The sequence below is a fragment of the Podarcis raffonei genome, chromosome 7 (genome assembly GCF_027172205.1).
Source record: "Podarcis raffonei isolate rPodRaf1 chromosome 7, rPodRaf1.pri, whole genome shotgun sequence".
In the NCBI taxonomy this organism is placed as follows: domain Eukaryota; kingdom Metazoa; phylum Chordata; class Lepidosauria; order Squamata; family Lacertidae; genus Podarcis; species Podarcis raffonei.
The window spans coordinates 49,217,498-49,240,316 of record NC_070608.1 but is presented as its reverse complement, the minus strand read 5'-3'; the positions used below and the strand labels follow the sequence as shown (position 1 = coordinate 49,240,316).

The window sequence follows — 22,819 nt, the reverse complement described above, 5'->3', positions numbered from 1 at the left end:
ACTAATTCTGTTTGCCCAGGAGGCCTTTGGAAGCTTGGGAAGATGCAAAACCAGTCTGTGTCAAAATGACTCAAAACCATGTGGAATTGGGGGTTACGTATTTTAGTGGACGCATAAAGTTCTTGGCCTTTTAAACAACCTGATAAAGGTTCTGGGTATGCATGACTCTTCCCCCATGGAGAGAAATAAATTATCTACCATACAATTTATTTGAATGCAATATCTCTGGTGTCATGTTCTACCCTTTCCAAGGATGAAAGAGCAGAGCAATATATGAAGACACCTAAACATATTCCAAGACAATTATGCCCACTCATATCACAAAGAACTCATAACCCACCTACTCTTAGCAACCAGAAACATCATAACCAGACACTGGAGAGACCTGTCAAGAGTAAGCATGGACCAATGGTACCAAACAGTATGGGAAACAGCCCTACTAGAAAAATTAACCAATAAACTGAAACTGACACGGGGACAAATAGAAGACGATACCTTCACCCCGGTATGGTTCCCCTTCATCACATACACAGCCCAACAAGAAAAAGACAAGAACCCACCAACAGCATATGAAGCAATATGGCTAACCTGATTAAAAAACACCCACCCACCCCATTCACATACGAAAACAAAGTTCAACACAGCCAATCACAAACAAGCATCCGCACCCTAGGCCAACCACAATTTCTCTCACCCCCAAAGGAACACAAGCGCATAGCAAAGAGAACCTGCACAAACGATGCTGACACAAAAACCCACACATACATTAAGCAAAATAGAAATATCACTTCCAGACCCCACCCCCACCCACCATGGCCCCCTCCACCTCTTTCCCCCTTTTTTCTTCCTAATGTAACCCTAATGTCTCAACAAATGAAACTGACCTATGGAAAATGTAACTTGAAAAAAGGGACATTGAGCATACGTTTGTAAACCAAGAAAACTTTAATAAAATAACATAGAGAGAGAGAGAGAGAGAGAGAGAGAGAGAGAGACTCTGTTATTGAAAATCATGGTACCACCTGCATTAGATGTTACTTAGTCCTCAGAGTAAGAAAGTAGGAGAACAGCAAAACAAGAGAGCTTGGGATTTGTCATTTCTGGTAATAAATGTCTAACAAGTCAATTTATACACCCCTAAGGCACCATATTAGATTATGGCCTTTGTAATCACCGTTGTTTAGTTTAAAGGTAAATATCCATTTAGTATGAAATTAATGGGATTTTTTATTTGCATTGAGTGCATTATCTTTCCTCCATAGTTCCCCAACACTTCATTCAAGTTCACTACCACTACGCAGGAAGGTGTTAGCCCTTGATAAATAATTTTGCTAATATACCAATTAATTGTGCCAACACTTCTGAGCTAAAATCAAATATGTAATTCAATTTGCTAAATATGTAAACTGAAGGCAAGCTATTATATTCACTCATTAATGCCTTTCCTGTCACACAGCACTAGCAGATGGGTTTCTTACTAAAATACAAATACATAATTTGGCCTTGAAAATGTGCAGCTTTCCATTTGGATGTTGTAGCAGAGAACGTCCTGACCACACTGACTTCCCAATTTCAGTAATCTGTCAAAAACCAAAGACTTGTTGTTATGTAATTTTAATTTCAGCTATAAATATGGAGCCAGTTTTGTTATTACTTCATTTACTTAGCTGAACTGTTTTGGAACAGTTTAAAAATATCCGAGCAAATACAAATTGCACATAATAAAATGTATATATTTCTGTATTTTTAGAAAATATGCCGTATTTTTAGGTACTAATTTTCCTATACCAATGCAGGTATGGGAATGTCATGGTTGCTTAGTGTGAGGAGTAAGCCCCACTGAATACACCAGCCTTCTCTAGCCTGATGCCCTCCAGCTGTTTAGAGCTACATGTCTGCTTACCTTACTTGTGGATGTGGAGGTGTTGCGGGCCGGCCACCACTTCCCCCTACGCAATACAATGTGGCAGTGCTCTTAATGGAGGTTTCCTGACCGTGGTGGGGTTGGGGAGCCAAAATGGTCTTCCTCACCAGCTGGGAGGCCTGCCAGCCAATTTGGCCAATGGCTAGCAGGCCAAGAGACAGGCTTTCTCCAGAGGGCAGGCTCAACTGAGCCAGCAGGCTTCACTTGGGTCTGCTCCTGACTATTTAAAGAGATCCACACACAGTTCCTTGTTGGATCCCACGCCCACCCTTCCCTTGTTTTAGTCTACTGTTGTTTATCTACTTTACCTTGCTATGGACATTGTTGGTTGCCGTATTCAAGGTTGGGTGGGGATTTTCCTTGAAACAAATTGGCTCAGTCTGAAGGTTATGCCTACCTCATAGCCATTGTCACAACTTTGGTGGTTTGACATTGGGGTGGCCTTAGTCTTGGTTGGAGGGAAGGTTGTAGGCCTTGGCCTGCCTCTCCAAGAAAAGTGGGTATCCTGGTAAAGAGATCTGGTTCTGTCTATATGCTCAGGCAGGGGCAAGGGCGACAGCACCCCTTAAGATGGCAATCCCATGGGGACAATCCTATTTGATGTAAGTCATAGGTCCTCTCTGCCTCAGGGCTGACCCCTTTGGTAATACTGCCAGCACATGGGCTGGTAGTTATACCCAATACCTATGTCAAACCTCTTACATCTGTAATCTATAAAGTTGTGGCCTTATTTCACCCAGAAGTATTTTGTCTTGTTTGGTTCTTAATTATAAATTTGGGGTGTTGGAGGGCTGTAGAGCCTGGGCACACAAGTACCATTCCCGACCACTGGCAATGCTGGCTGAGGCTGATGGAAACTGTAGTTCAAAACATCTGGAAGTCACATCCAGAATGCAGGAATACATTGACTAACTAAGGCAGTGATGGCCAAACTTGGCCCTCTAGCTGTTTTGGGACTACAATTCCCATCATTCCTGGTTCTGTTAGCTAGGCATGATGGGAGTTGTAGTCCCAAAACAGCTGGAGGGCCAAGTTTGGCCATCACTGAACTAAGGAAAATACTACCAACTTGCAGGACTAAGCGAACACAGTATAATATTAGCAGAAGGCACAGGGAACACTCACACTATGACTACTTGAAAGTGAATTGATGAGTAACCTACATACCAGTGATGGAACCAGAGGCGGGTTTAGGGCAGCGCAACCAGTTCCGCTACACTGGGCGCTGAGCCCAGGAGGTGCCACAGGGTATCACAACTATGAGGTAGTGAATTGAGCAGAATGTAATGTGGGCGGGGGTGTGTGTGCCAAATTTTGGCCTCACACTACTGAAATCTGAAGGACCAAGGTCCGTCCCTGATGGAACAACTGAGATTTGAAAGCTTACCTGCTTGGTGATATCATATACTATAACAGCTGCTGCCGACCCACGGTAATACATTGGTGCCAATGAATGGAACTATTAAAAAATGAACACAGAAACAGAATAAAAAAGTAGTTAAAGTTCTTGCATTTGTGTAAGTCAACAAAAGACACTATGATTGCTCTAGCTTCTTTAATCAGTATGCCTTGTGACTCACTGTTGCATTAATGTGTTGTTATTAAAATCACATTAAAATACAGTGTTTTAAATCTACTAAGCTAGAATAATGAATGCACATACTCTGGTACAGGCCAACTAAAGTTAAAAAACTACAGGAACTTTCTGTACCAGGTCAACTCCAGTTTGCTCAAGGGGCAAGAAACAATAAGCCAGTGACTTGTTCCAGAAGCTAGGGAAGAGCATTCATGTTTGGATCCTGACAAGAACCAGCATAAATCAGTCAAATGAGTGGCCAGGTGGCACACCATCTTCTCCAGTCCATGACTGCTATCTATCAACCTGCAGCAGAGCCTGCTCCTGGTATCTTCATGACTATGAGACTGGGATGGGAAGGGTGAAGTGTATTGACTCTCTGGCCTGCAGAGTGAGCTGTTTTATATTGAAGGAGTTGTTTTACATCCTGTCTGTGTGGCCTTCTCTTCATAAAACATTTTGTCCCGTCCAGATTGTCTTCCTTCCTCTCCCATTAGCAGATACCTAGAACAACAGCACTAGAAGGGGCAACTGGATTCTTGCCCTGAAGCTCTAGCAGACACAGAATTAATTTTCAAGCTGTTTGGAGCAAGCTAAAGAATTCCATTCCAACATCATGGGCTCAGGTAGGCAAGGAACTGGAACAGGGCAGGAAGAATATTTGGAGCTTTGTTTTTCTATTCCTTTTCTTACTATGATGTCTGAGCAAACATTAAAATTAAGTCTTCCAACTTTGGGTGATTAGTTTCAAGTTTGCAAAAGAAATATAGCTAATTTTCTGGAATGCTAGGCATCTGAGATTTAATCCAGCAGGAATGCACATGATTTCATGTGACTTCTCATTAGAAACACTCCTTTGAAAGAAAAAAAATACTGTATTTCCTCACAATGGCTGTTTTATTAACACAGTAATATCTGGCACCCTGTGGATAATGAAAAATATGTATTAAGGCATGTGCTTTTCAAAAGCATGGCTGTTTTCACAGCATGCCTTTGAAGAACTATACACCCTATGAAAAAAGAATTCAGATTTTTGCTCTGTTAGCTTTACAATTATAAAAGAATATGGAAGATTGAATAAAAACGTTCCTCTTCTTTTTTAAATCCATGAAAACTGTGTATTACTTTTCTGTGAAACCCTTAGTCCAGTAGCATATAGGTACTGGAAATCTATAATACTTCCCTGTGCCCAGGACAAGTCTTATTACAGGCCTATTACAAACTCTGAGGATACACTAGTTGAAACCAAGTCAAGAATTCTGTTTTTCTCAAACAATAATAGAATAGCATTGGCTTCACTCAGGTATATTCCAAAGCAGCCAAAAATATTAATTCTTCAGTTGCGCAACAATGATGATGCAGCAGGTAATATCAAGTACAGGCCACTGAAATGGCCCATGACATCTGTCAGGGAACTGCCATCGGAGCCAGAGGCGGAGGGAAGGCTCCAGAGGGATGCTGGAGAGGGTCCCAGCAGGCAGAGAAGCAGCCCATCTGCTGGGGAAGGAAATCAGCGTAACACCAGTGGAGAAGGGGGGCAGATGGGGGAATCGGAGAGGAGGCTCCAGGACTCTTCACCGGAAACCAGCGGAGAGAGCACGGGTGCTCCGCTGCCCACACCCTCCCTGCGCAGAAGACTTCCGCGCACGGAGAGTAGGAGGAGACTTGGCGTCAAAGAACTTTGCTGGAAGAAGTTCAAGAAACACCCACTGACGGATTCTGCCAGCGACTGAAACAGCCACGAAGTGAAGGGCTGTCCAGACAGAAAGGGTTCAACCAGGTAACCTAGCCAGGAGTGGCGGCAACTTACGCACGAGCAACCTCTATAACCATTACAACATCCAAATAATATCAGTCTCCCAGTTGACAAAGGTCAGCTGCTAGCCTTTCACAAGGTCTACTGCGCAGTGATTAAAGTTCCTTCTGTTGTGCTGATCTATTTCTTCTGCGGTAGTTACAGGGTAAGATTTGCTCAAACCATCTGGTTAGACCATTAGGTCTGGAATAAGTCTTCCAATTCACCCATTTGTTCATGGTCAGCAAAGTTCTTTCTAGTCATCTCCGAAGCAATGGAATGCTGATCCAATATAGTATAAGGTTTCTCAAAGTTCTTGATCTCCATGATTAGCCATTTGGAATTAAATAAGGCATTTCTGGATGCCAGTGGTGAAGTGTGCATAGGATCTCTTTTTACTAGACCAGTCTTGAAACTTTCCTTCAGTTTCTCCCATGTTGTCAGTAGTACCATTCTGGCTACTACTCCATGACTGAGGCGATAATCCAGGTATAACGTAGCAAGGCATTCACCAGGGTGATTAACCTGTGGCTTTCCAGCTGTTGTTGGACTACAATGTCCATTGTATTGGCAATACTGGCTGGGTCTAATAGGAGCTGAGCATTTGAGGTGAAACAGGTTAGCCAATCCTGAAAAGCACAGTGAACACAAACTGCTCCTCTTTGTAGCTTGTTTGTGTGGCACAACATTCAATGGAGTGGAGGAGAGCCTCTGGTCTATGTGAAATGGTTTCTGCCTTATGCAGGTTTAGATAGGGGACTGTTATTGAATCCTTTACAGGTCTCCTCTGAAAGAAGTGTGACATCGGCTCCTCAAGCTACATTAAAATTAATGTTGTCTCACAAATAGTTAAGTTTATTCTCCAGGGAAGATCACCGTCTTTACAAAATGGGCAGCCTAAGAAAAATTGGTCTGCTTCTTGTTCCATCTGGGTATAAAATATGATAGCAAAAATGTACACTTCCTGCACTGTGCTCCTATAGCTGGATGAAATCCTCTAATGTTGTAAACTTTTCCACAGTCTGTAGTCTGAACTGGTAGGCTTTTTGCCGCAGAATGCTTTTCAAATGTCTGGACTGCTTGTTTCTTTTGTACACTTTTGGAAAGCATTTTTTAAAATGGCTGCAGCTGCTGCTGGCATAGTAAAGGTTGCCTCCTCCAAGTCACCCCAAAGTTTTCTTTGTTCCCTATTATGCATTTTGATCAACTTTGATTGCTTTGCCATCCCTTTTTATTTGAGAAGTAGAAAACCAGAGATTACTTGTCCAAATCTCTTACCATTCCATAAGCCTTACATCCCTATAGCTGCTCATGTGAAAAGCAGCTAGCTTTGATTGTTTTATAGTGTTGTTTTTATTAAATTATAATTTTACATGTTGTAAGCTGACTGGTGCTTTTACAGCGGAATAGCGGAATATAAATGTCTGGATAAATATAAAAAGAAATTAAACAAACAATTAGCCAAGGAGACAGGATCAGTAGCTAAAGCCAATCATAAAAACAAGATCTGCCACATACAACAAAGGCCTGCCAAAATAAAACAGTATTTAGTAACTGACAAAAAGATAGCAAGAGAAGAGACCAATCATACTTCATATACTTAGAATCCAGTTGTCTCTATCACACAACTATTCAAACAGGCATGGAAGGCTGGCTTGGCTTGAATGCCAACTTTCCCTTCATCTTATTGTGCCCTCCCTCCCACAAAGCAGAGAGGATCAGGTAAATGAAGGGTGTAGCAATGTCTTCCAAGCTGGAGGAAGGAGCTGTGCCTACTTTTGTTATTGCAGTTAACTCTCATACTACTCAACTGATATGCTTTTAGTTTATTATTGGTTTTGATTTTTTGAATGTTTTCATTGTTTCTTCTACTGATATTATTGTTTTATTCCTTTTGTAAACAGCTTTGGGGTTTTTTTTACAAAGGTAGTATATATGAAATAAACAAACTTGCTCCATAAATAGTCCTGAGGTACCTTAAACACTAGTGAGTTGTGTAGGTTGAGTTGAGTTTGAGAACCTGCAAAGATGCATAAAATGGATAGAAAAGATGTTGGATTTATGTGGGTCCCAGGGAAGCAAGAGAATCTGTTTTACGAAGTGTGATTAAAAAGAAATGGATCCTGAAAGCAGTAATGAATTAATATACCAAAATGAACAAGCTTCAGTTGTTAGGAACCAACAAGCCCATAGCTGTAGATGGGCCCAGGCACAGTGACCATTTCATACATTTCCATCAACCTACATACTGCACAAAGCAGAACTTGCCTATGCAGCAGGGATGTTCATTGGCTGTCTATGATTTTTTTTCTCACAAGGACTCTACTACTGGATTTGTGCATCAGAGGGAAGAACAAATCAATACAAATTTTACCATAGCTTTCAAGAGGATTGCTCTTAAAGGAACAGTGAATTATTTAAAAGCAGTTTACTTCCCACTACTTACCAGTCACATTTCAAGAACAGACCTCTATGAATAAGCCTTGAAAGTATTTCTGTCAATGTTTGAAACTCCCATTGTTCCAGGTGAATTTTGCAACAGGGAATTTCATTAGTGCGAGCAGTTTTTGAGCTCTGGGTGCAGTACTGTGCCTAAGATTTCAGATTAAAACTGCAGAGTGGAAGGAAAGGTGGACCTTTTGCTGCCTCCCCACTTCCAGCTACTCTCTGGAGAAGAGACCCTCTTAAGAATTAACAAAGGTCTATGGATGTAATCATGTAGATTCAGTGTTTATCAAGCTTCAAAGAAAAACAAGAGACATGTAGTAGGAAAAGTGCACAAAGATTTATTACAAGATAGAAAGGGACAAAATTACAAGTAAACAAAGGGTTACAATAGTCTGGGTATATAATACATTTGTAGTGCTCGGGTTTGTGTGGATGAATTTCAAAATATGAACTACAATTATTCTACTCTAAAGAGACATCAAAGAATTACTTGTGCAACTTTTTGTCTAGAGACCCCTCCTGTGGGCAATACTAGATTTTTTTTTATAAGGCATGGACTATGTAGATCCAAAAAGCCATGAGCAAAAGGAAAATAGCTGCAAGCAGTATTTCACAAACCACCTTTTAGCAATTTTTACGCTTTTACTTGTGCAAATTGAAGAACATATTTGGAATCTGCAGCACAATTCCACACATGTCTACTCAGAAGTAAATCCACAGAGATTCAGTGGGAGTTGCACCTAGGATTGAAGACTTAGTTCCATTTTATCTCACAACGCCCTAGCAGGAGATGTAAAGCACTCCTAATGCCAGCAATAAACACCTTCCATGTACAGAAAGGCACACTTGAATTCACATCTCTATGTTGGGAAAGCTAGAGGTTAGTAATGTAGCAGCAGCATGGAGAAGAATTGGTGTGTGCATTTAAAGTCTGTTTTCAAAAAACTAATAATGTCAAGCACATTATCATGAAAGAAAAGCTGCTTGGTTCATAAGAGAGGTGCGGGGGGAGGGTAGGAAATAGCTAACATTCCCAGCTGGTGAAAACTGTGTGGAAAATATTAATCCACACTTAAAAAAAACATATTAAATACATTCTTTCTATACAACAGTAACAGATAGGAACTTTAGTTCTAGAGAAACTTAGGAACTACAACTTTGTAGTCCTAGAAGTTCCATTGAATTCAGTGGGAGTTACTTCTGAGTAAAGAAGCAAATGGTTAGACTTATGAAACACTTACTTGGAAATAGGTTTTGTTAAAATAAGAGAGAGAGAGAGAGAGAGAGAGAGAGAGAGGAGGGAGAAGGAATACTTGACAATATACACCAGTCTCTTCAATACCATTTGATTTATCCATTCAACTTCCTTCGCATCTCCAAAGGAAAAAAGTTTATAAAACATAAAGACTAAAGTAAAGACTAACGTAATGTTAGCGTGATCCTCAGTGTATTTACTGATTTAGTTCAACTGAGTAGCTTAATCACAATAATAGTAATATATTGGCCTAAGTAAGTTCTGTATTTACCTGTTGCTCCCGACAGGAACATTTAGTTATCAGTATCAAGGAGTACCGTAATACAATTTTTAGGTGAAGCCCTACATCAGGAGTAGCCAACATGTTGCCATCCAGATGTTGTGAACTGCAACAGATTATGTGGCCAGCACCACCTTGGCTACCCCCGAGCACGATTCAAAGTGTTGGTGCTGACCTTTAAAGCCCTAAACGGCCTCGGTCCTGTATACCTGAAGGAGCGTCTCCACCCCCATCGTTCAGCCCGGACACTGAGATCCAGCGCCGAGGGCCTTCTGGCGGTTCCCTCATTGCGAGAAGTGAGGCTTCAGGGAACCAGACAGAGGGCCTTCTCGGTAGTGGCGCCCGCCCTGTGGAACGCCCTCCCATCAGATGTCAAAGAGATAAATAATTACCTGACATTCAGAAGACATCTTAAGGCAGCCCTGTTCAGGGAAGTTTTTAATATGTAACGCTGTACTGTTTTTAACAGATTGGGAGCCGCCCAGAGTGGCTGGGGAAACTTAGCCAGATGGGCGGGGTATAAATAATAAATTATTATTATTATTATTATTATTATTATTATTATTATTATATACAGCAAAATATACAAAAGCTGAATGGTGTTCAGCTCTTATAAAAATCATTTTTCATTCTTTATCTGTGATTTAATTTGGGGAATGACAAAAACACCCCTGAAGAAATCTGTGAAGAAAAGAAAGGAAGACAAATCTCTATAGAGCGCTGGTGGACCCAATCTATACCAACCAGACAGGGTCAGTCTGGGAAGAGAAGACTGGTTCCTTCCCCTGGAAAGGAGGGAAAAGACAGGACCCTGCCTATCACCACCAGTAGGAGGTGTCATCCCTATCAAAGGAATGTCCTCCATCAGGATCCAGTGAATACCAGGTCTCATTTTTTAAAAAAGAAAATGAGCTACGCAGACCCTAACCCTTATGGTGCAGTGATATTTACAATTGTAAGTCACCACATTTTACGGAGTAAGCAATAAAATTATAATAATGATGATAATATAAGATCAACGCTTGATGAAGTCAGAGGATGGGGCTAAATAGTGTTTTCCAGCAGCAGCAGCACTCAAGCAGCTGCCGTTTTAAGCAGCCCCTCTCCAGAGCCCTTTGGCGCACCGCTCATCGTCTCTCTGCCACCACCACCGCTAGCCCCTGCTGCTTGCAAGACACAGGTAAGTAGCCACCGGGGCTCGTGGTGCTCTTACATCATTTTTTCCCTCCAAAATATAGTCCAGCCCCCCAGAACGTCTGAGGGACAGTGGACCGGCCACCTGCTGAAAAAGTTTGCTGACCCCTGGTCTATACACATGGAAATGTATCTTACATGCATGTTCAAGAAATAATCACTTCAGTAATCTTTATTGGAGACAACCACATGCCACAGAATATTGCAAGGGACACAATTACTTTAGAAATGCAGTAATGTCCTCTTATGAGAATGAGCAAGAACCAACACAATTTACTGTGATTAAAGTCTTATTAACACAAAATGGCAGACAGAGTGAAACGGCTTTGCAACTTTAAGTGTTATTACACAAATAAAAGTAACAAGACAGTCAGGTGTAACAACATAGAAAAACATATATTATCTGGACCATAAACCTAAACTATTAGGCAAGCTGATTGCCTTTTATGGATTGAAGGTAGAACTAGGAAAACCAGGAAAAATGCAGTGAGGCCTAAACACACCAGGAGGAAAAGCTATTTAGAGAAAGAGAGATTTGGGGAAATGAGGATGATGAAAGTAGGAAGTAATAGTGAGACGCTAATAATTATTAGACCTGAGTAAAGATAAGCTGTCTCCTGAGTTTCACCATGACTTGCAGGGGTATGGTAGCCCCTGGGTCCAGGACATCTTGCAAAAACTAAGCACAAATTCTCTGATGGCTAGTCTACCCAGATGTCGTTGACAGCAACGTGTGAGTTGTCAGTAAACAACCAGAAAAATAATTCAGGTGGCTGAAGGTAGGCTAACCTTTGTAGGCCACCCTTGAGCTAAGTCAATTCACCACCCTGGGTTCCTCATAACCCTCCCAGTAAAGTTATTTAAAAAGAAAAAGTTTTCTTTTCAGATAATACTGCCTTGTGCTTCTCATAAGGGTCCTGACTAATTGGATAGAAAAACAACAAGCACAAACAGCTAAATGGCACATGAAACTGCTGCTTTTTTTGGTCTCTTGTTCATTGCAGTTATTGTGGCCTGGCCGTTACAGGTCTTTCTTGCTAACAACTGGAAGTTGCAAGGAGGTTAACCCCCCCCATTTTTAAAAAATGATTGACCCTGCCTCCATAGCACCTTAACTCTTTTGTGTGTGCTCCATACCTCACTGACATTGTAATTCTTAATTATATCTACTTCCCAATATTTTAGTGAAAATAAAGAGGCACAGCATGTAAATGCCTTCAGTTAAAAGATACTGGAATCATACTCACCCGTTCTTGCCCTGCTGTATCCCAGATCAGAAATTTATGAAGTTCATTCCCACAAGGCACAGTTTTAGTCATGAAAGAAGCACTAAAAGGTTGTAAGAAAAAGCAGTACAATACTTAAAATATAAGCTTCTTATATTATCAACAAATCATTTCTTAATACCTGGCCACTGTTAATACCTGGGCAGGTATGTACATATACTACAGATGAAAAACACTGCCACTAGATAATAAAAGTACCAGTGATGTTCAATCAAAGATTTACAGAAGTTGCTATATGAATGTTGCTAGTTCGAACTATATCCATGTAGCTTTTTCTCTGAATAAATGAAATGGGGAGGAAGAGTACCATATATCCCCCCTGAGGATACAAGGAAATGCAATATTTATGAACAAAGATGCCCTGGTTATTTCACATGTTCCCAGAACTGTAACTTGACTTATACTAAGTCCTGCCAAAGCATTTACTGACAATGGCTATGTTCCAACACAAATGAGCAGTAAATAACAAAATAAAGAGACAAAAATATACAAAAATATACATCTATTCAGTAAAGTAATTGTAATAAAATAGAGGTTTGAGAGAAGCTAGAAACAATATATTAATACTGAGATCTAATTGACTGCTAATTAATGTTTATACATCAAAACTCAATATAAAATAACTAAAAACCCCATAATTCCATCCTCCAGAAGCTAGACTAAAAAAACCCCCACCTAGTTGCATAACAAATAATAACCATTCAAGGTACATAATGGATAATAGTGTGGAACTGGCATTACCTAAAGAGAAAGTTAATAGGCTTACTCAATTAATAGTTCTCTACATTATACAACACTTCGAAAGAATGAACAATACCACTATTGTGTTGAGTATTGAGCTTTCCCATAAACTTGAAATATAAATGGATTATATCAATTCTGTTTATTTACTAAACTGAAACTGTAGTAACATATTATATATGTATGTAAGTATGTATGTATAGTACTTACCCAATAGTGGGGCTAATATTGTGGTCAAAATGATCCTGAACAAATCGACAAACTATACTAGATTTGCCAACTCCAGTATCCTGAAAATTAAGAAAGGAAGAATCAATTCAACATTACATTGAAATAAGGTGTGGGTTAAAAAGAACAATTGTCTAATCTGAGGAATGTTTACTTAACCACTTAATGGTCCATAATAAGTTTTTCCTCAGTACATGCCACTTATGCTGCAGTGTAGAAATCAATACAGTCCTGAGGCAGCTGTGATTAAAACCATTCAGGCAGATTCTAGTCAGTAACTGTGGCAGAATGGCGATATTGCTATTACGAAAAATTTACCTCGCCTACTGATTTCATTAGAGATGTTGCAATTCCAGGATTGCGAAGTGTTTTTTTTTAAGATTAGAAATTATTTGTAGGCAACTTCAGGCAATACCATTGTTATTCCTGATTTGAAGTGAATGTTTGAAAACAAACTGCATTTCCCCTTTTGTGGTTAAATGGTTTCCTGTTCAGCGTTTAAAATCTAATTTCTTCCAAACAACCCCAAACCACCTCTGGTTCATACACATCTTGGTAAATATCATGGTAGTTTAGCAGATCACAAATTAAAAGACCCTGGTTTTGCAAATACCTACCATGTATAAGCTGATTCAATGTTCTCATAGTCTATTGTTCATTGACCCTATTGGAATTAATTGCGTTAAAGTCTATGGAATTTGCCCTTAATTAATCTGACCCACTGTTTCTGTGATAAGACTTCTGCAGCTATGTTCTAATGCGTGCTTTTTTTGAGTTGGGGAAGCTTAATGATTCATTTTAACTTCCTTTTCCTCACCCACCTCAAGTAAGATAAAAATATTCAAGGAGGGTGTGAAGCCTGAGGGGGGGAGGGTGTGGCTGGTGTCCTGGCCCTCCTCAGCCAAGGAAGAAACATGCCTGATAGTTAACTCTTTATGAATTCATCTATGTCTCCTGGTCCTCCTCAGCCTCTGAGGTTCTCTTGAGAATAGTGTGAGCAAGGGGGGGGGGAACCTACCACTAATCATCATATCAGAAGTCAGGAAACAATATTGCCTAAAGCCAAGTGGCTTCCCGGCTTCCCCCCCCTCCCACTGCAGCAGCCGTAGCCCCCACTCCATATGCATATATCGTCACTTGCTTGCTCCTGGTGTTTTTATTTATTCAAAATCCTGGCCCCCGTTTCTTAAAAGATGTCCTGCTTTCAGTATGATTTTCCACTCATTTTGTACTCACTGTCTTGCTACAGTAGCACATTGTGAACTGCACAGACTGATTTGTGGGTCTCAATGGACAGCTGGGGCTGGAGAAGGTGACTTTTGCTCATTCCCTGCTAATTACATGCTTGAATAGGGACACCACTCCTCACTTATGGGGATGGGGGAAGGAGGACAATACATTTTAAACAAGAAAGAAACTTAAAGAATATTTAGCTAAATATTGTAATATAAGATAAAGAGAAATTTCTTGGAAGTAATAAATAGGCTTAGGGGTAGAATAAGAATACGTTGTTAATAAATAATAAGGATTAGAATATTAATAAAGGAGAAAAGGTTAGTAAATGAAAGAAGTTAAATACTATTAGAAATATGAATTTGGAGAACTGCTAAACAGGTGATATAACAAAATTCAATTAGAGGGGATTTGAGGAAGTCAGATATCAATGTAATGAAATTAGGAATTGGAAGTAATAATTCTTTTTTATGTCTTTTCTTTGTTTTTGTGTTATGTAATGTTTTTCTTTTTTCTTGTTTCTTTTTTATGTGATAAATGTGAAAACCAATAAAAAAATTGGGGGAAAAAATACATTTTAAACAAGAACTTACGTTACTGGGTGGCCAGATCAATATAATAAAATAAATTTAAAACAGAGAAATTGCCAGAGGGAAAGCACAATTTGCATTATAAATCATAATATAGGTTAATCTTTCCTCTAATAGTCCCCTTAGCAAAATAGGCTTGTTTCACTTGCACGTGGCTTGGTTTGTGTAAGCATTTTCTTACTGCAAGGAGGTAAAATGTTTAATATCCTAATCCTAAAAAACATTACTAAGAAGTAGGTCTAATAAAAACACACACATATATATCCAAGTAAGCAAAGGGTAGAGTAATTTGAGCTGTAAAGCTGTGGAAAACATAATTTGTGTATGCTTTTTTGACACTGCCACGGTTTCCATGCACATGAATGAACCTTGCTCCCTCAGTGCAGTCTCTCATCTTGCCACAAGAGGAAGACCTAGCCAGCATTTGTTACACCATATGTTCAGATAACACACGTGTTATTAAACAACGCTAATAAGTACCTAAATCCTTTTCATTTAAGAGCAACATCACGTTAATATGCATATAAGTAAGTAGCCTTCAGTAAAGTATTGAACTGCCATAATTTCACACATACATACACCCTACCTAAGGCTGCAGCATAAAGCTTGTAACCCTACTCTTAAAGTGCTCACACCATCCAACATCTATCTCTATTTCAGTACAAAATAAAACATATAATAATGTGTCCCTTTACACTATATAGTTTAAAGAAGGAGTTCTTAAACTGTGGTCTGTGGACTAATGTTGTCCCATGAAATCCATTCAAGTGATCTGTGGTAAAATTGCAAGGTGTCAAGAATATCTGTACACTCAGCCCTGCACTTTGCATGTTTTTTCTTCTGACAACAATGGAGACTGAGGCTGTGTCGATCAGGGCCAGATTATCAAACAAGCTTAAAAGACCCTAGTATGGGATCTATGATTTTCATAATATGACACTGGTTTTGATAATGATGGAGGTTTATTCAATAAGTAAAACCAATGCAAGTTTACCATGGTCTGTCCAGATCCCCAGCGGTTTTCAAGTGGTCTGTGGGGGAAATTGTTTGAGAACTGCTGGTCTAAAGGACTATATTCAACCACTGCAACTCTCTGGCTAGCCTGATGGAAAGGAAGCTATAAAAATATATCTATTTATAGTAAAGCAAACACAAAAGTCAGTTTTAAACGACTGCATGGAAAAAAAATGGCATTTTCTTACTGTTATGCAATATTAAAATTGCTTGTGTGATTTAAAGATTTTGTAAGCATTCTGTTTCTTATTTACATAAAGATTGGCAACATAGACAGACAAAACAGTAGTAAGCAAGCATGGTATTTTAAGTTTCAGGGGTGTTTATTAAATACACTGTCAAATTTCCAATTCCATAACTTCAACCAGATGCTACTAAAAAACAAAGCTTTGTTACAACTTGGCGTATTATCTTATATGTTAAATTTCCATTTGCACAAACTATAACTACTATATTATTGTAGTAATTTTTATTGGGGATATCCTTTATTCAGCACTTTGAGATGTAAAATTGCTTCAAGATGCTTTATAGGAAGCAATTTATAAATGAAATACTTAAATCATATTTTTGCCTGTTATTTTTATTATTTGTTTAAATGTGGAAAAAATAATTTTCCATACACAAAGTTGGCTTAAGATTTTGATTTTAAACATATCCATATTCCACCTAAACATTAGGAAGAACTTCCTGACAGTAAGAGCTGTTCGACAGTGGAATTTGCTGCCAAGGAGTGTGGTGGAGTCTCCTTCTTTGGAGGTCTTTAAGCAGAGGCTTGACAAACATATGTCAGGAGTGCTCTGACGGTGTTTCCTGCTTGGCAGGGGGTTGGACTCGATGGCCCTTGTGGTCTCTTCCAACTCTATAATTCTATGATTCTATGATATCCTATGGAGGATTACCTCCCTTTATTCTATCCCGCTTGCTAGGGTTGCCATGTGTCCTATTTTTCAAGGACACATCCTCTTTTTAAGGGGTAAAATCTGAGACAAATTGCATTTATTTGCTTTGAATAGCTGTCATAAAAGGTAAAGGTAAAGGTACCCCTGCCCGTACGGGTCAGTCGTGTCCGACTCTAGGGTTGTGCGCCCATCTCACTTAAGAGGCCGGGGGCCAGCGCTGTCCGGAGACACTTCCGGGTCACGTGGCCAGCGTGACGAAGCTGCTCTGGCGAGCCAGCACCAGCGCAGCACACCGAAACGCCATTTACCTTCCCGCTATAAAGCGGTACCTATTTATCTACTTGCACTTTGACATGCTTGCGAACTGCTAGGTGGGCAGGAGCTGGGACTGAAAGACGGGAGCTCACCCCGCCGCGGGGATTCGAACCGCCGACCATGCGATCGGCAAGACCTAGGCACTGAGGTTTTACCCACAGCGCCACCCACGTTGATCTGAGACAAATTGCATTTATTTGCTTTGAATAGCTGTCATAGCACCCTCTTTTTTGCTCTTCATAATATGGCAACCCTAACACCTCCACCAACCACACAGAATCTTACCAATCAGCCCTAAAAGAGGTCAGAGAAAGAGATGGCTGTGGGATGTGGCGAACATAGTTAATATCTGTGTGCAGATGGGTAAATGTGGATAAATATGATCAATTATTTGTAAATTTTAGGGAGCAACTTCTGAGGTAGAGGAAAATGCCTGGGAGAAACCATTTCCTGAAATTCAGTACAAGAGGAAGTTTTCCTCCCTTACTGCTGTTTCCCCAGCTGATCAGACAGTGACAGCTTTGCAACTTTTTCCATGTCTTACTAGTGCAGTCATGTTTCTAAAACCACATTTCAAAGATCTGCTCTGCTGCTTGGAGAGTATTTGAACCTGGCTGTCAATGAATACAAGTTGTATAATACTTTTGGGAGTGTTCTGAAGATTCTGGCTACACTTTTTGGAATTTTTTTTTTTAATTCAAGGGCTATTCCAAGGTGGCTCATATTGAAAAGAAAACCCAGTCCAGTTCCGTTCAAAACAACCTGGTTTTATTTTCTTGTGCTAAACGTTGAATCTTTTTCATGCTTCCCACAGGACTCCACATATGACTTGAGGGTGATGTGGTCAACCCACAGCCTGTGTAGTCCATAATCAACCAAGTGCAGATAATGAAAATACAAACAGTTGGCAAAATATACATAGTGAAAAGCAAGCCTTGGTTTTTAAACTGTTACCCATAGATAAAAGTGCAAAACTATAGACTAGTCTTAATGTCTCATCTGGAAAATAAGAACAGCCTATGTCTTTAGGGGCAGCAAGTGTATATCAGGGACTTCCGGGTTGGCGCCTCCGGCAATGGCGGAGCTCCTCCGATTGGGAGGAACTTGCTCCGTGAAAAGCAGGGTCTAACCGCCACGGCGAAGGCGGAGACCCATAGAAATCACAGGCAGGAGAAGCCTGTGAACTTGGGATTCAGCTGGCACCTTTTGCGCCTCCCCTACTCGCAGGGAAACCCTGTTTTGGGGATCCAGAGCGACGTGGGGTGAGTGGTGCGGTGCTTTGAATCGACTGCTTCTTTCACGGAGTGAAGCCGCATTGCTGCTGCCGGAGAGCGCTGACTTTTTCCTGTGGACAATTGGACCTTAAACAACTACCCGTGAGTAGACTGGAAAATTTGGATCTTCAAATATTTTAATTTGGCAACGAAGCGGGAAGGCTCTAAACAGGAAGTCCGCCTTCCACTTTTGTAAACAGACTGAAGCAAAGACGTTACAAACTAAAGTCTCTGAAAGTTTTTGACAAAGGTTTAAAATTCCATCGGTTAAAAATACAAAAACCCCTTGGAAGCAGGAGAAGAGGGGGGAAGTCGTGGACCTAGTGAGAACCTGCAGGAGAGAGTGAAAAGCAAACTACCACTGCTCTGAACCTGGGAACCGTCTGCCTGATGACGTTTGGGGAAGGTTCATTGACAGAACAGATTTGACAGTTACTTAAAATTAGAAAGATACTGTTTCCATTGATCTCTTCTGAGTTTATCAAAGGGAGGAAAAAAATAATTGAAAATCGAAACTGTTTCTGTGCTTGAAAGAATTGATACAAGTTGAGACTGTTTCCCTCTAGAGGGAGCATGTGAAACTGTTACAGGAGTGTAACAGGGTAAGTTCCAGCTGCAAGATAAAGTTTCTGAGAATCAGAGATTGACCTTGGACTATTCAAAATGCTGATAGGAGAAGTTATTGTGACTGTATTATATAAGATAAACCATTCACTTGAACAGCTGCATAAAAAGGCAGATGACATGATTTCCAAAATTGACAGCCGGGAACAGAAAGTGACCAATTTGAATCAAAAAGCAAGCAACAATACAGAAATAATTCAGGACTTGGTACAGGAATATACTTTGGTAGGACAAATGGTGGAGGAAAAGGAGAAAGATGCTGTTGCGAAACCTAAAGTAGTTAAAGCAGGATCCTCAGTTCTACAGAAGCAAATCGAGGATTATAAATTGAGGCCTTGCATGATTGATTCTAGCAAAAGCCAGATTTGGAGGATTGGACCCTGGCTTGGACTGAAGAACGAAAGTTGGAAAGATCCCTTTATTCAGGGACCAACTGACTTTTGGGACATGGGTTTGGGTTTGGAGGAGCTTAAAGCTTTGGGGGCCTACGGATTTGGAGGAATCCTGAATTACGTCCTGAAATACCCTATGGACCTTAGTTTCAATTATGGAAACTTGGCTGAGCTGTTCAGAATGAAGAAAAGTTTTGTTTGGTTGGAGTTTTCCCGAGATTTGCTCCTGAGCATTAAAGAAAATGAAGAGGATCCACAGAAGGGACTTGGAAAAGAATTAAGAGCCTCGGATATAAGATCTCCAGGTTGATGGACTATACGGATCTGACGGAAAGGACTGGCAGAATCCGAAACCAGGGAGAAGAGAGGGTGGAAGAAGATTGGGAAGTTAAAGTTCATATTTAGAAATTTTGTAAAATTAATGACTGTTAGAAAAATTGTGGAATGATATTATATGGATTTAGTAGAAATGTTAGAAGAAGTTAAGTATAGTTTAGTTTTAAAGGGAAATAAGGTTAAAAAATATGTTATTTACAAGATGATAAAAAACAGAGAAAGATGGAAAGGATTTGCTGAAACAATTAGAAGAACTGGAATACAAAAAGGGAGGTGTGAGGAAGTCGAGGAAACAAGGAAATGAAGGATAGAATATGGAAAAGGAGAGATGTATTTTAAACTGTTTTTGTTTTAATTTATGTGCTTAGTCTAATGGGTTTGGGTTGGGTTTTATATTATTTGTATACTGTATTGTATTGTGGTGTCTTTTTTACTTTTTTGTTCTTTTTTTCTCTCTTTCTTGTCTTTATTTTTCTTTTTCTGTAACCTTTAAAAGTAATAAATATTATTTTTAAAAAAGCAAGTGTATATTCAGGAGTTCCAGCATGATTTCCAGTTCTTTGCTTCCACAACGATGCAAGTGAAAGTGTTTCTAAGTAATCCTCCCCACAACAACGATATTACTTGACTAAAGACACCACCTCTCTCTGGCACCCATGACACCTCCCCCTTCCCCAAATCCCTACATTTGGAGCTGAAGGCAATATATGTACCTCCATAACTGCATCTGGTTGAAGCTATTCATTAACACACTTCACTGAGCCAGATTCAACTAATTCAACCAGATTCAATGAAACATTTGTGCTAGCAGAAGCCAGAACAAATCCCACTATTGCAACTGGGGCTTCCATCCTCCCGCCTGCTCCCCACTAAATCAGCTCTGGGAGTCAGGAGAACCCTAAGAAAAGCACACGGTGAGTGGGGAGGGGGCAGGTTATAGTACTCTGTCGGGCAAGCAGACGTTTGTGCTGACAGAACTATTCTAATAGTGCAATGTTTAATTCTACCCATTAATTTTATTTTCTATTTTAAAACAATCAACTCTGAAGAGTCTGCCTCCGATTCTCAGTCCCTCGTTGCGGAAAAGCGTGCCTTGCTGGCTGTGGAGAGGAGGAGGAAGAGGAGTGGCCACCGTTGGCCAATGCAATGCGGATGTGCGACGTCACATGCAGATGCTTGCAGTGTGTGACATCACATTCACTACATGCAGGCATGTGTGTGTGACGTCGCATGTCTGTGGCGAGAAACTCACAACCCTGAGGGAAAGATGGCAATCCTGTGACATACAAAGAGTTCAGTGGATTTATCTCATGAATCTGAAGACCCTTTGCAATGGATGACAAAAGACCATGAAGTTGCTCCAAAGTCCCAAACTTTATATCAGAAAATATGCTATAATTTTAAAAACTTGCCATTGTAACATGACTAAAGCACTTTACTACAAATACAGCAGATTTATTACAAATTCATTACCACCCAGAGGTTATCCTGTACACAGGCATTTTTACAAAGGTGGTACCTATTGAACTGAAAAGACATCCAAAGTATGTTCATGGACTACTAATTCCCCCTCTCTTGTAGTGGTTCTTCTTGTTAGTGCTGAGTAACTCACTATTTCACACTCTTTTGGCCTGGCATACAGCCCTCCCCCACCACCACTTGCCAGTGCAGACTGACTGAACCAACCCATTAAAAAAAATTCCAACCTAAATAAGCCTATTATCAGGAAGTTGTAATATGGGTTACACTTGCATATGACAACATTCTCATGACCTTAGGAGATGAGACAGTACAGGCTGTTTAATACATATTTGAATTATAACCTAGGTGTTATCAAATTCTTTACATTTTCTCTTGCCCGTTTAATCCCACACAGATAAGAGGCAGGAATTGTCTATTATATGCCTATAAAATGTGTTTACATGATATTTATTTTAAAGGCTCTACTTGTGTTGCAAATGTTCTTGTAAGAAAGAATGTCCAAGGTTTCAAATATATTACACAAGCAAAGTTGTATATTTGACTTCTGCAAATGAAAAAAAAAATCTATCTTTGGTAGTTAGTACAAATTAAAAACTAAGGTCAGCCACGGACTCCCAATGACATCAACAACATCCTGTTCTTTTGCTGAAGAGTTAAAAAAAAGCCTTGTAACAAATTTCTATCATACCTACAATTTATACCTTTAAAAAAACAAAACAAAACCACACATTCTACTTGTGGCTATGTTCTTTTTGCACAAGTACCCTTCTAAGTGATTTCGGTGAAATGAGGCAACCAGGATGCTCCCACCTTTCAGTGATTTTAGCCAATGAGTGAATTGGGAGCTGTGGTTGACAAGTGAGTTGTGTGGACACCAAGCAAAAGGGATTCATGGGATCCCAGAAGAGCTGCTGCTTTCCTCTTCCCTTTAGTGTACTTTTCCTGCTTCTTTCTCATTTTCTGGTCCTTGGAATCTCTGCAGTTTGCCTTTCTCTCCCCCCCCCCCAACAACTGTGGTTAGGTACTTTCTAGAAGTTGTTTTTTGCAAATATGATTACACAGTAAGTACAGTGGTACCTTGGGTTACAGACTCCACTAACCCAGAAATAGTACCTTGGGTTAAGAACTTTGCTTCAGGATGAGAACAGAAAATTGTGTGGCTGCGGTGTGGCAGCAGCAGGAGGCCCCATTAGCTAAAGTGGTGCTTCAGGTTAAGAACAGTTTCAGGTTAAGAACGGACCTCCGGAACGAATTAAGTTCTTAACCTGAGGTACCACTGTATGTTAAAGCATCCCCCTGCAACGGCCAAGGCAAATTATGAAAACTTTGCAAAGAGTCATGTCTGCTGCTGAAGAAGAGTCAAAGGCTAAACACTCATTAAGAATTCACTATTACATTATTATGCAGTATGATGGTACACATGTCTACTCAGAAGTTTGTGACTTTGTGCTTCATAGTGGTTACTCGCAGGAAAGTGGGTACAGGACTACATCCCAGACCTAGGTATACGGTTGGCCTTAGGAGAAAGCACACTTCTTGTGCCTTTAACAGAGCTGTGGAAGGTAGAACTACAAGTTAAGGTTTTTTCTAATACAGAAATATAATTGTGGGGAAAGCTTCACCTGCTCACATAGTTTCTGTCAAATACTTTCTGTGTATGGCCATTAAATTATTTTTAGACCCTCTACTACACCTTCAGAAGAGGACACAAATCTGCGTGTTCAGACCCAGAGACCTCCCTCCTAAATAAAGACACATTTTACTCAAATTTTAGTTTTGGTTTTTGGCAGAATTTAGGCCACAACTTTATTGATTACAGAAAAGTGAGTGGTTGCTAAGGCTCTGGTTTGACAAGCTCACTACACCCTTGTAGGTAGCGCTGACCCAGAGCTCTATCATAGGTCAGCCAAGGGTGAACACCTGAGGAAGGTGA

The 22,819-nt window shown here is 40.1% G+C and overlaps 1 protein-coding gene across 2 annotated transcripts in view; it reads right to left on the bottom strand.

The window, feature by feature from the left end:
* Positions 1–22,819, bottom strand: part of RAB31 (RAB31, member RAS oncogene family) — a 36,830-nt gene that overhangs the window by 9,362 nt on the left and 4,649 nt on the right. For both annotated transcript variants that reach the window (XM_053396546.1, XM_053396545.1), the window contains exons 2-4: positions 12,710–12,789; positions 11,720–11,801; positions 3,312–3,383 (exon numbers count right to left, since the gene is read on the bottom strand). In XM_053396546.1, coding sequence (XP_053252521.1) covers positions 3,312–3,383; positions 11,720–11,801; positions 12,710–12,789 — 234 coding nt within the window. The remainder of the gene's footprint in view (positions 1–3,311; positions 3,384–11,719; positions 11,802–12,709; positions 12,790–22,819) is intronic.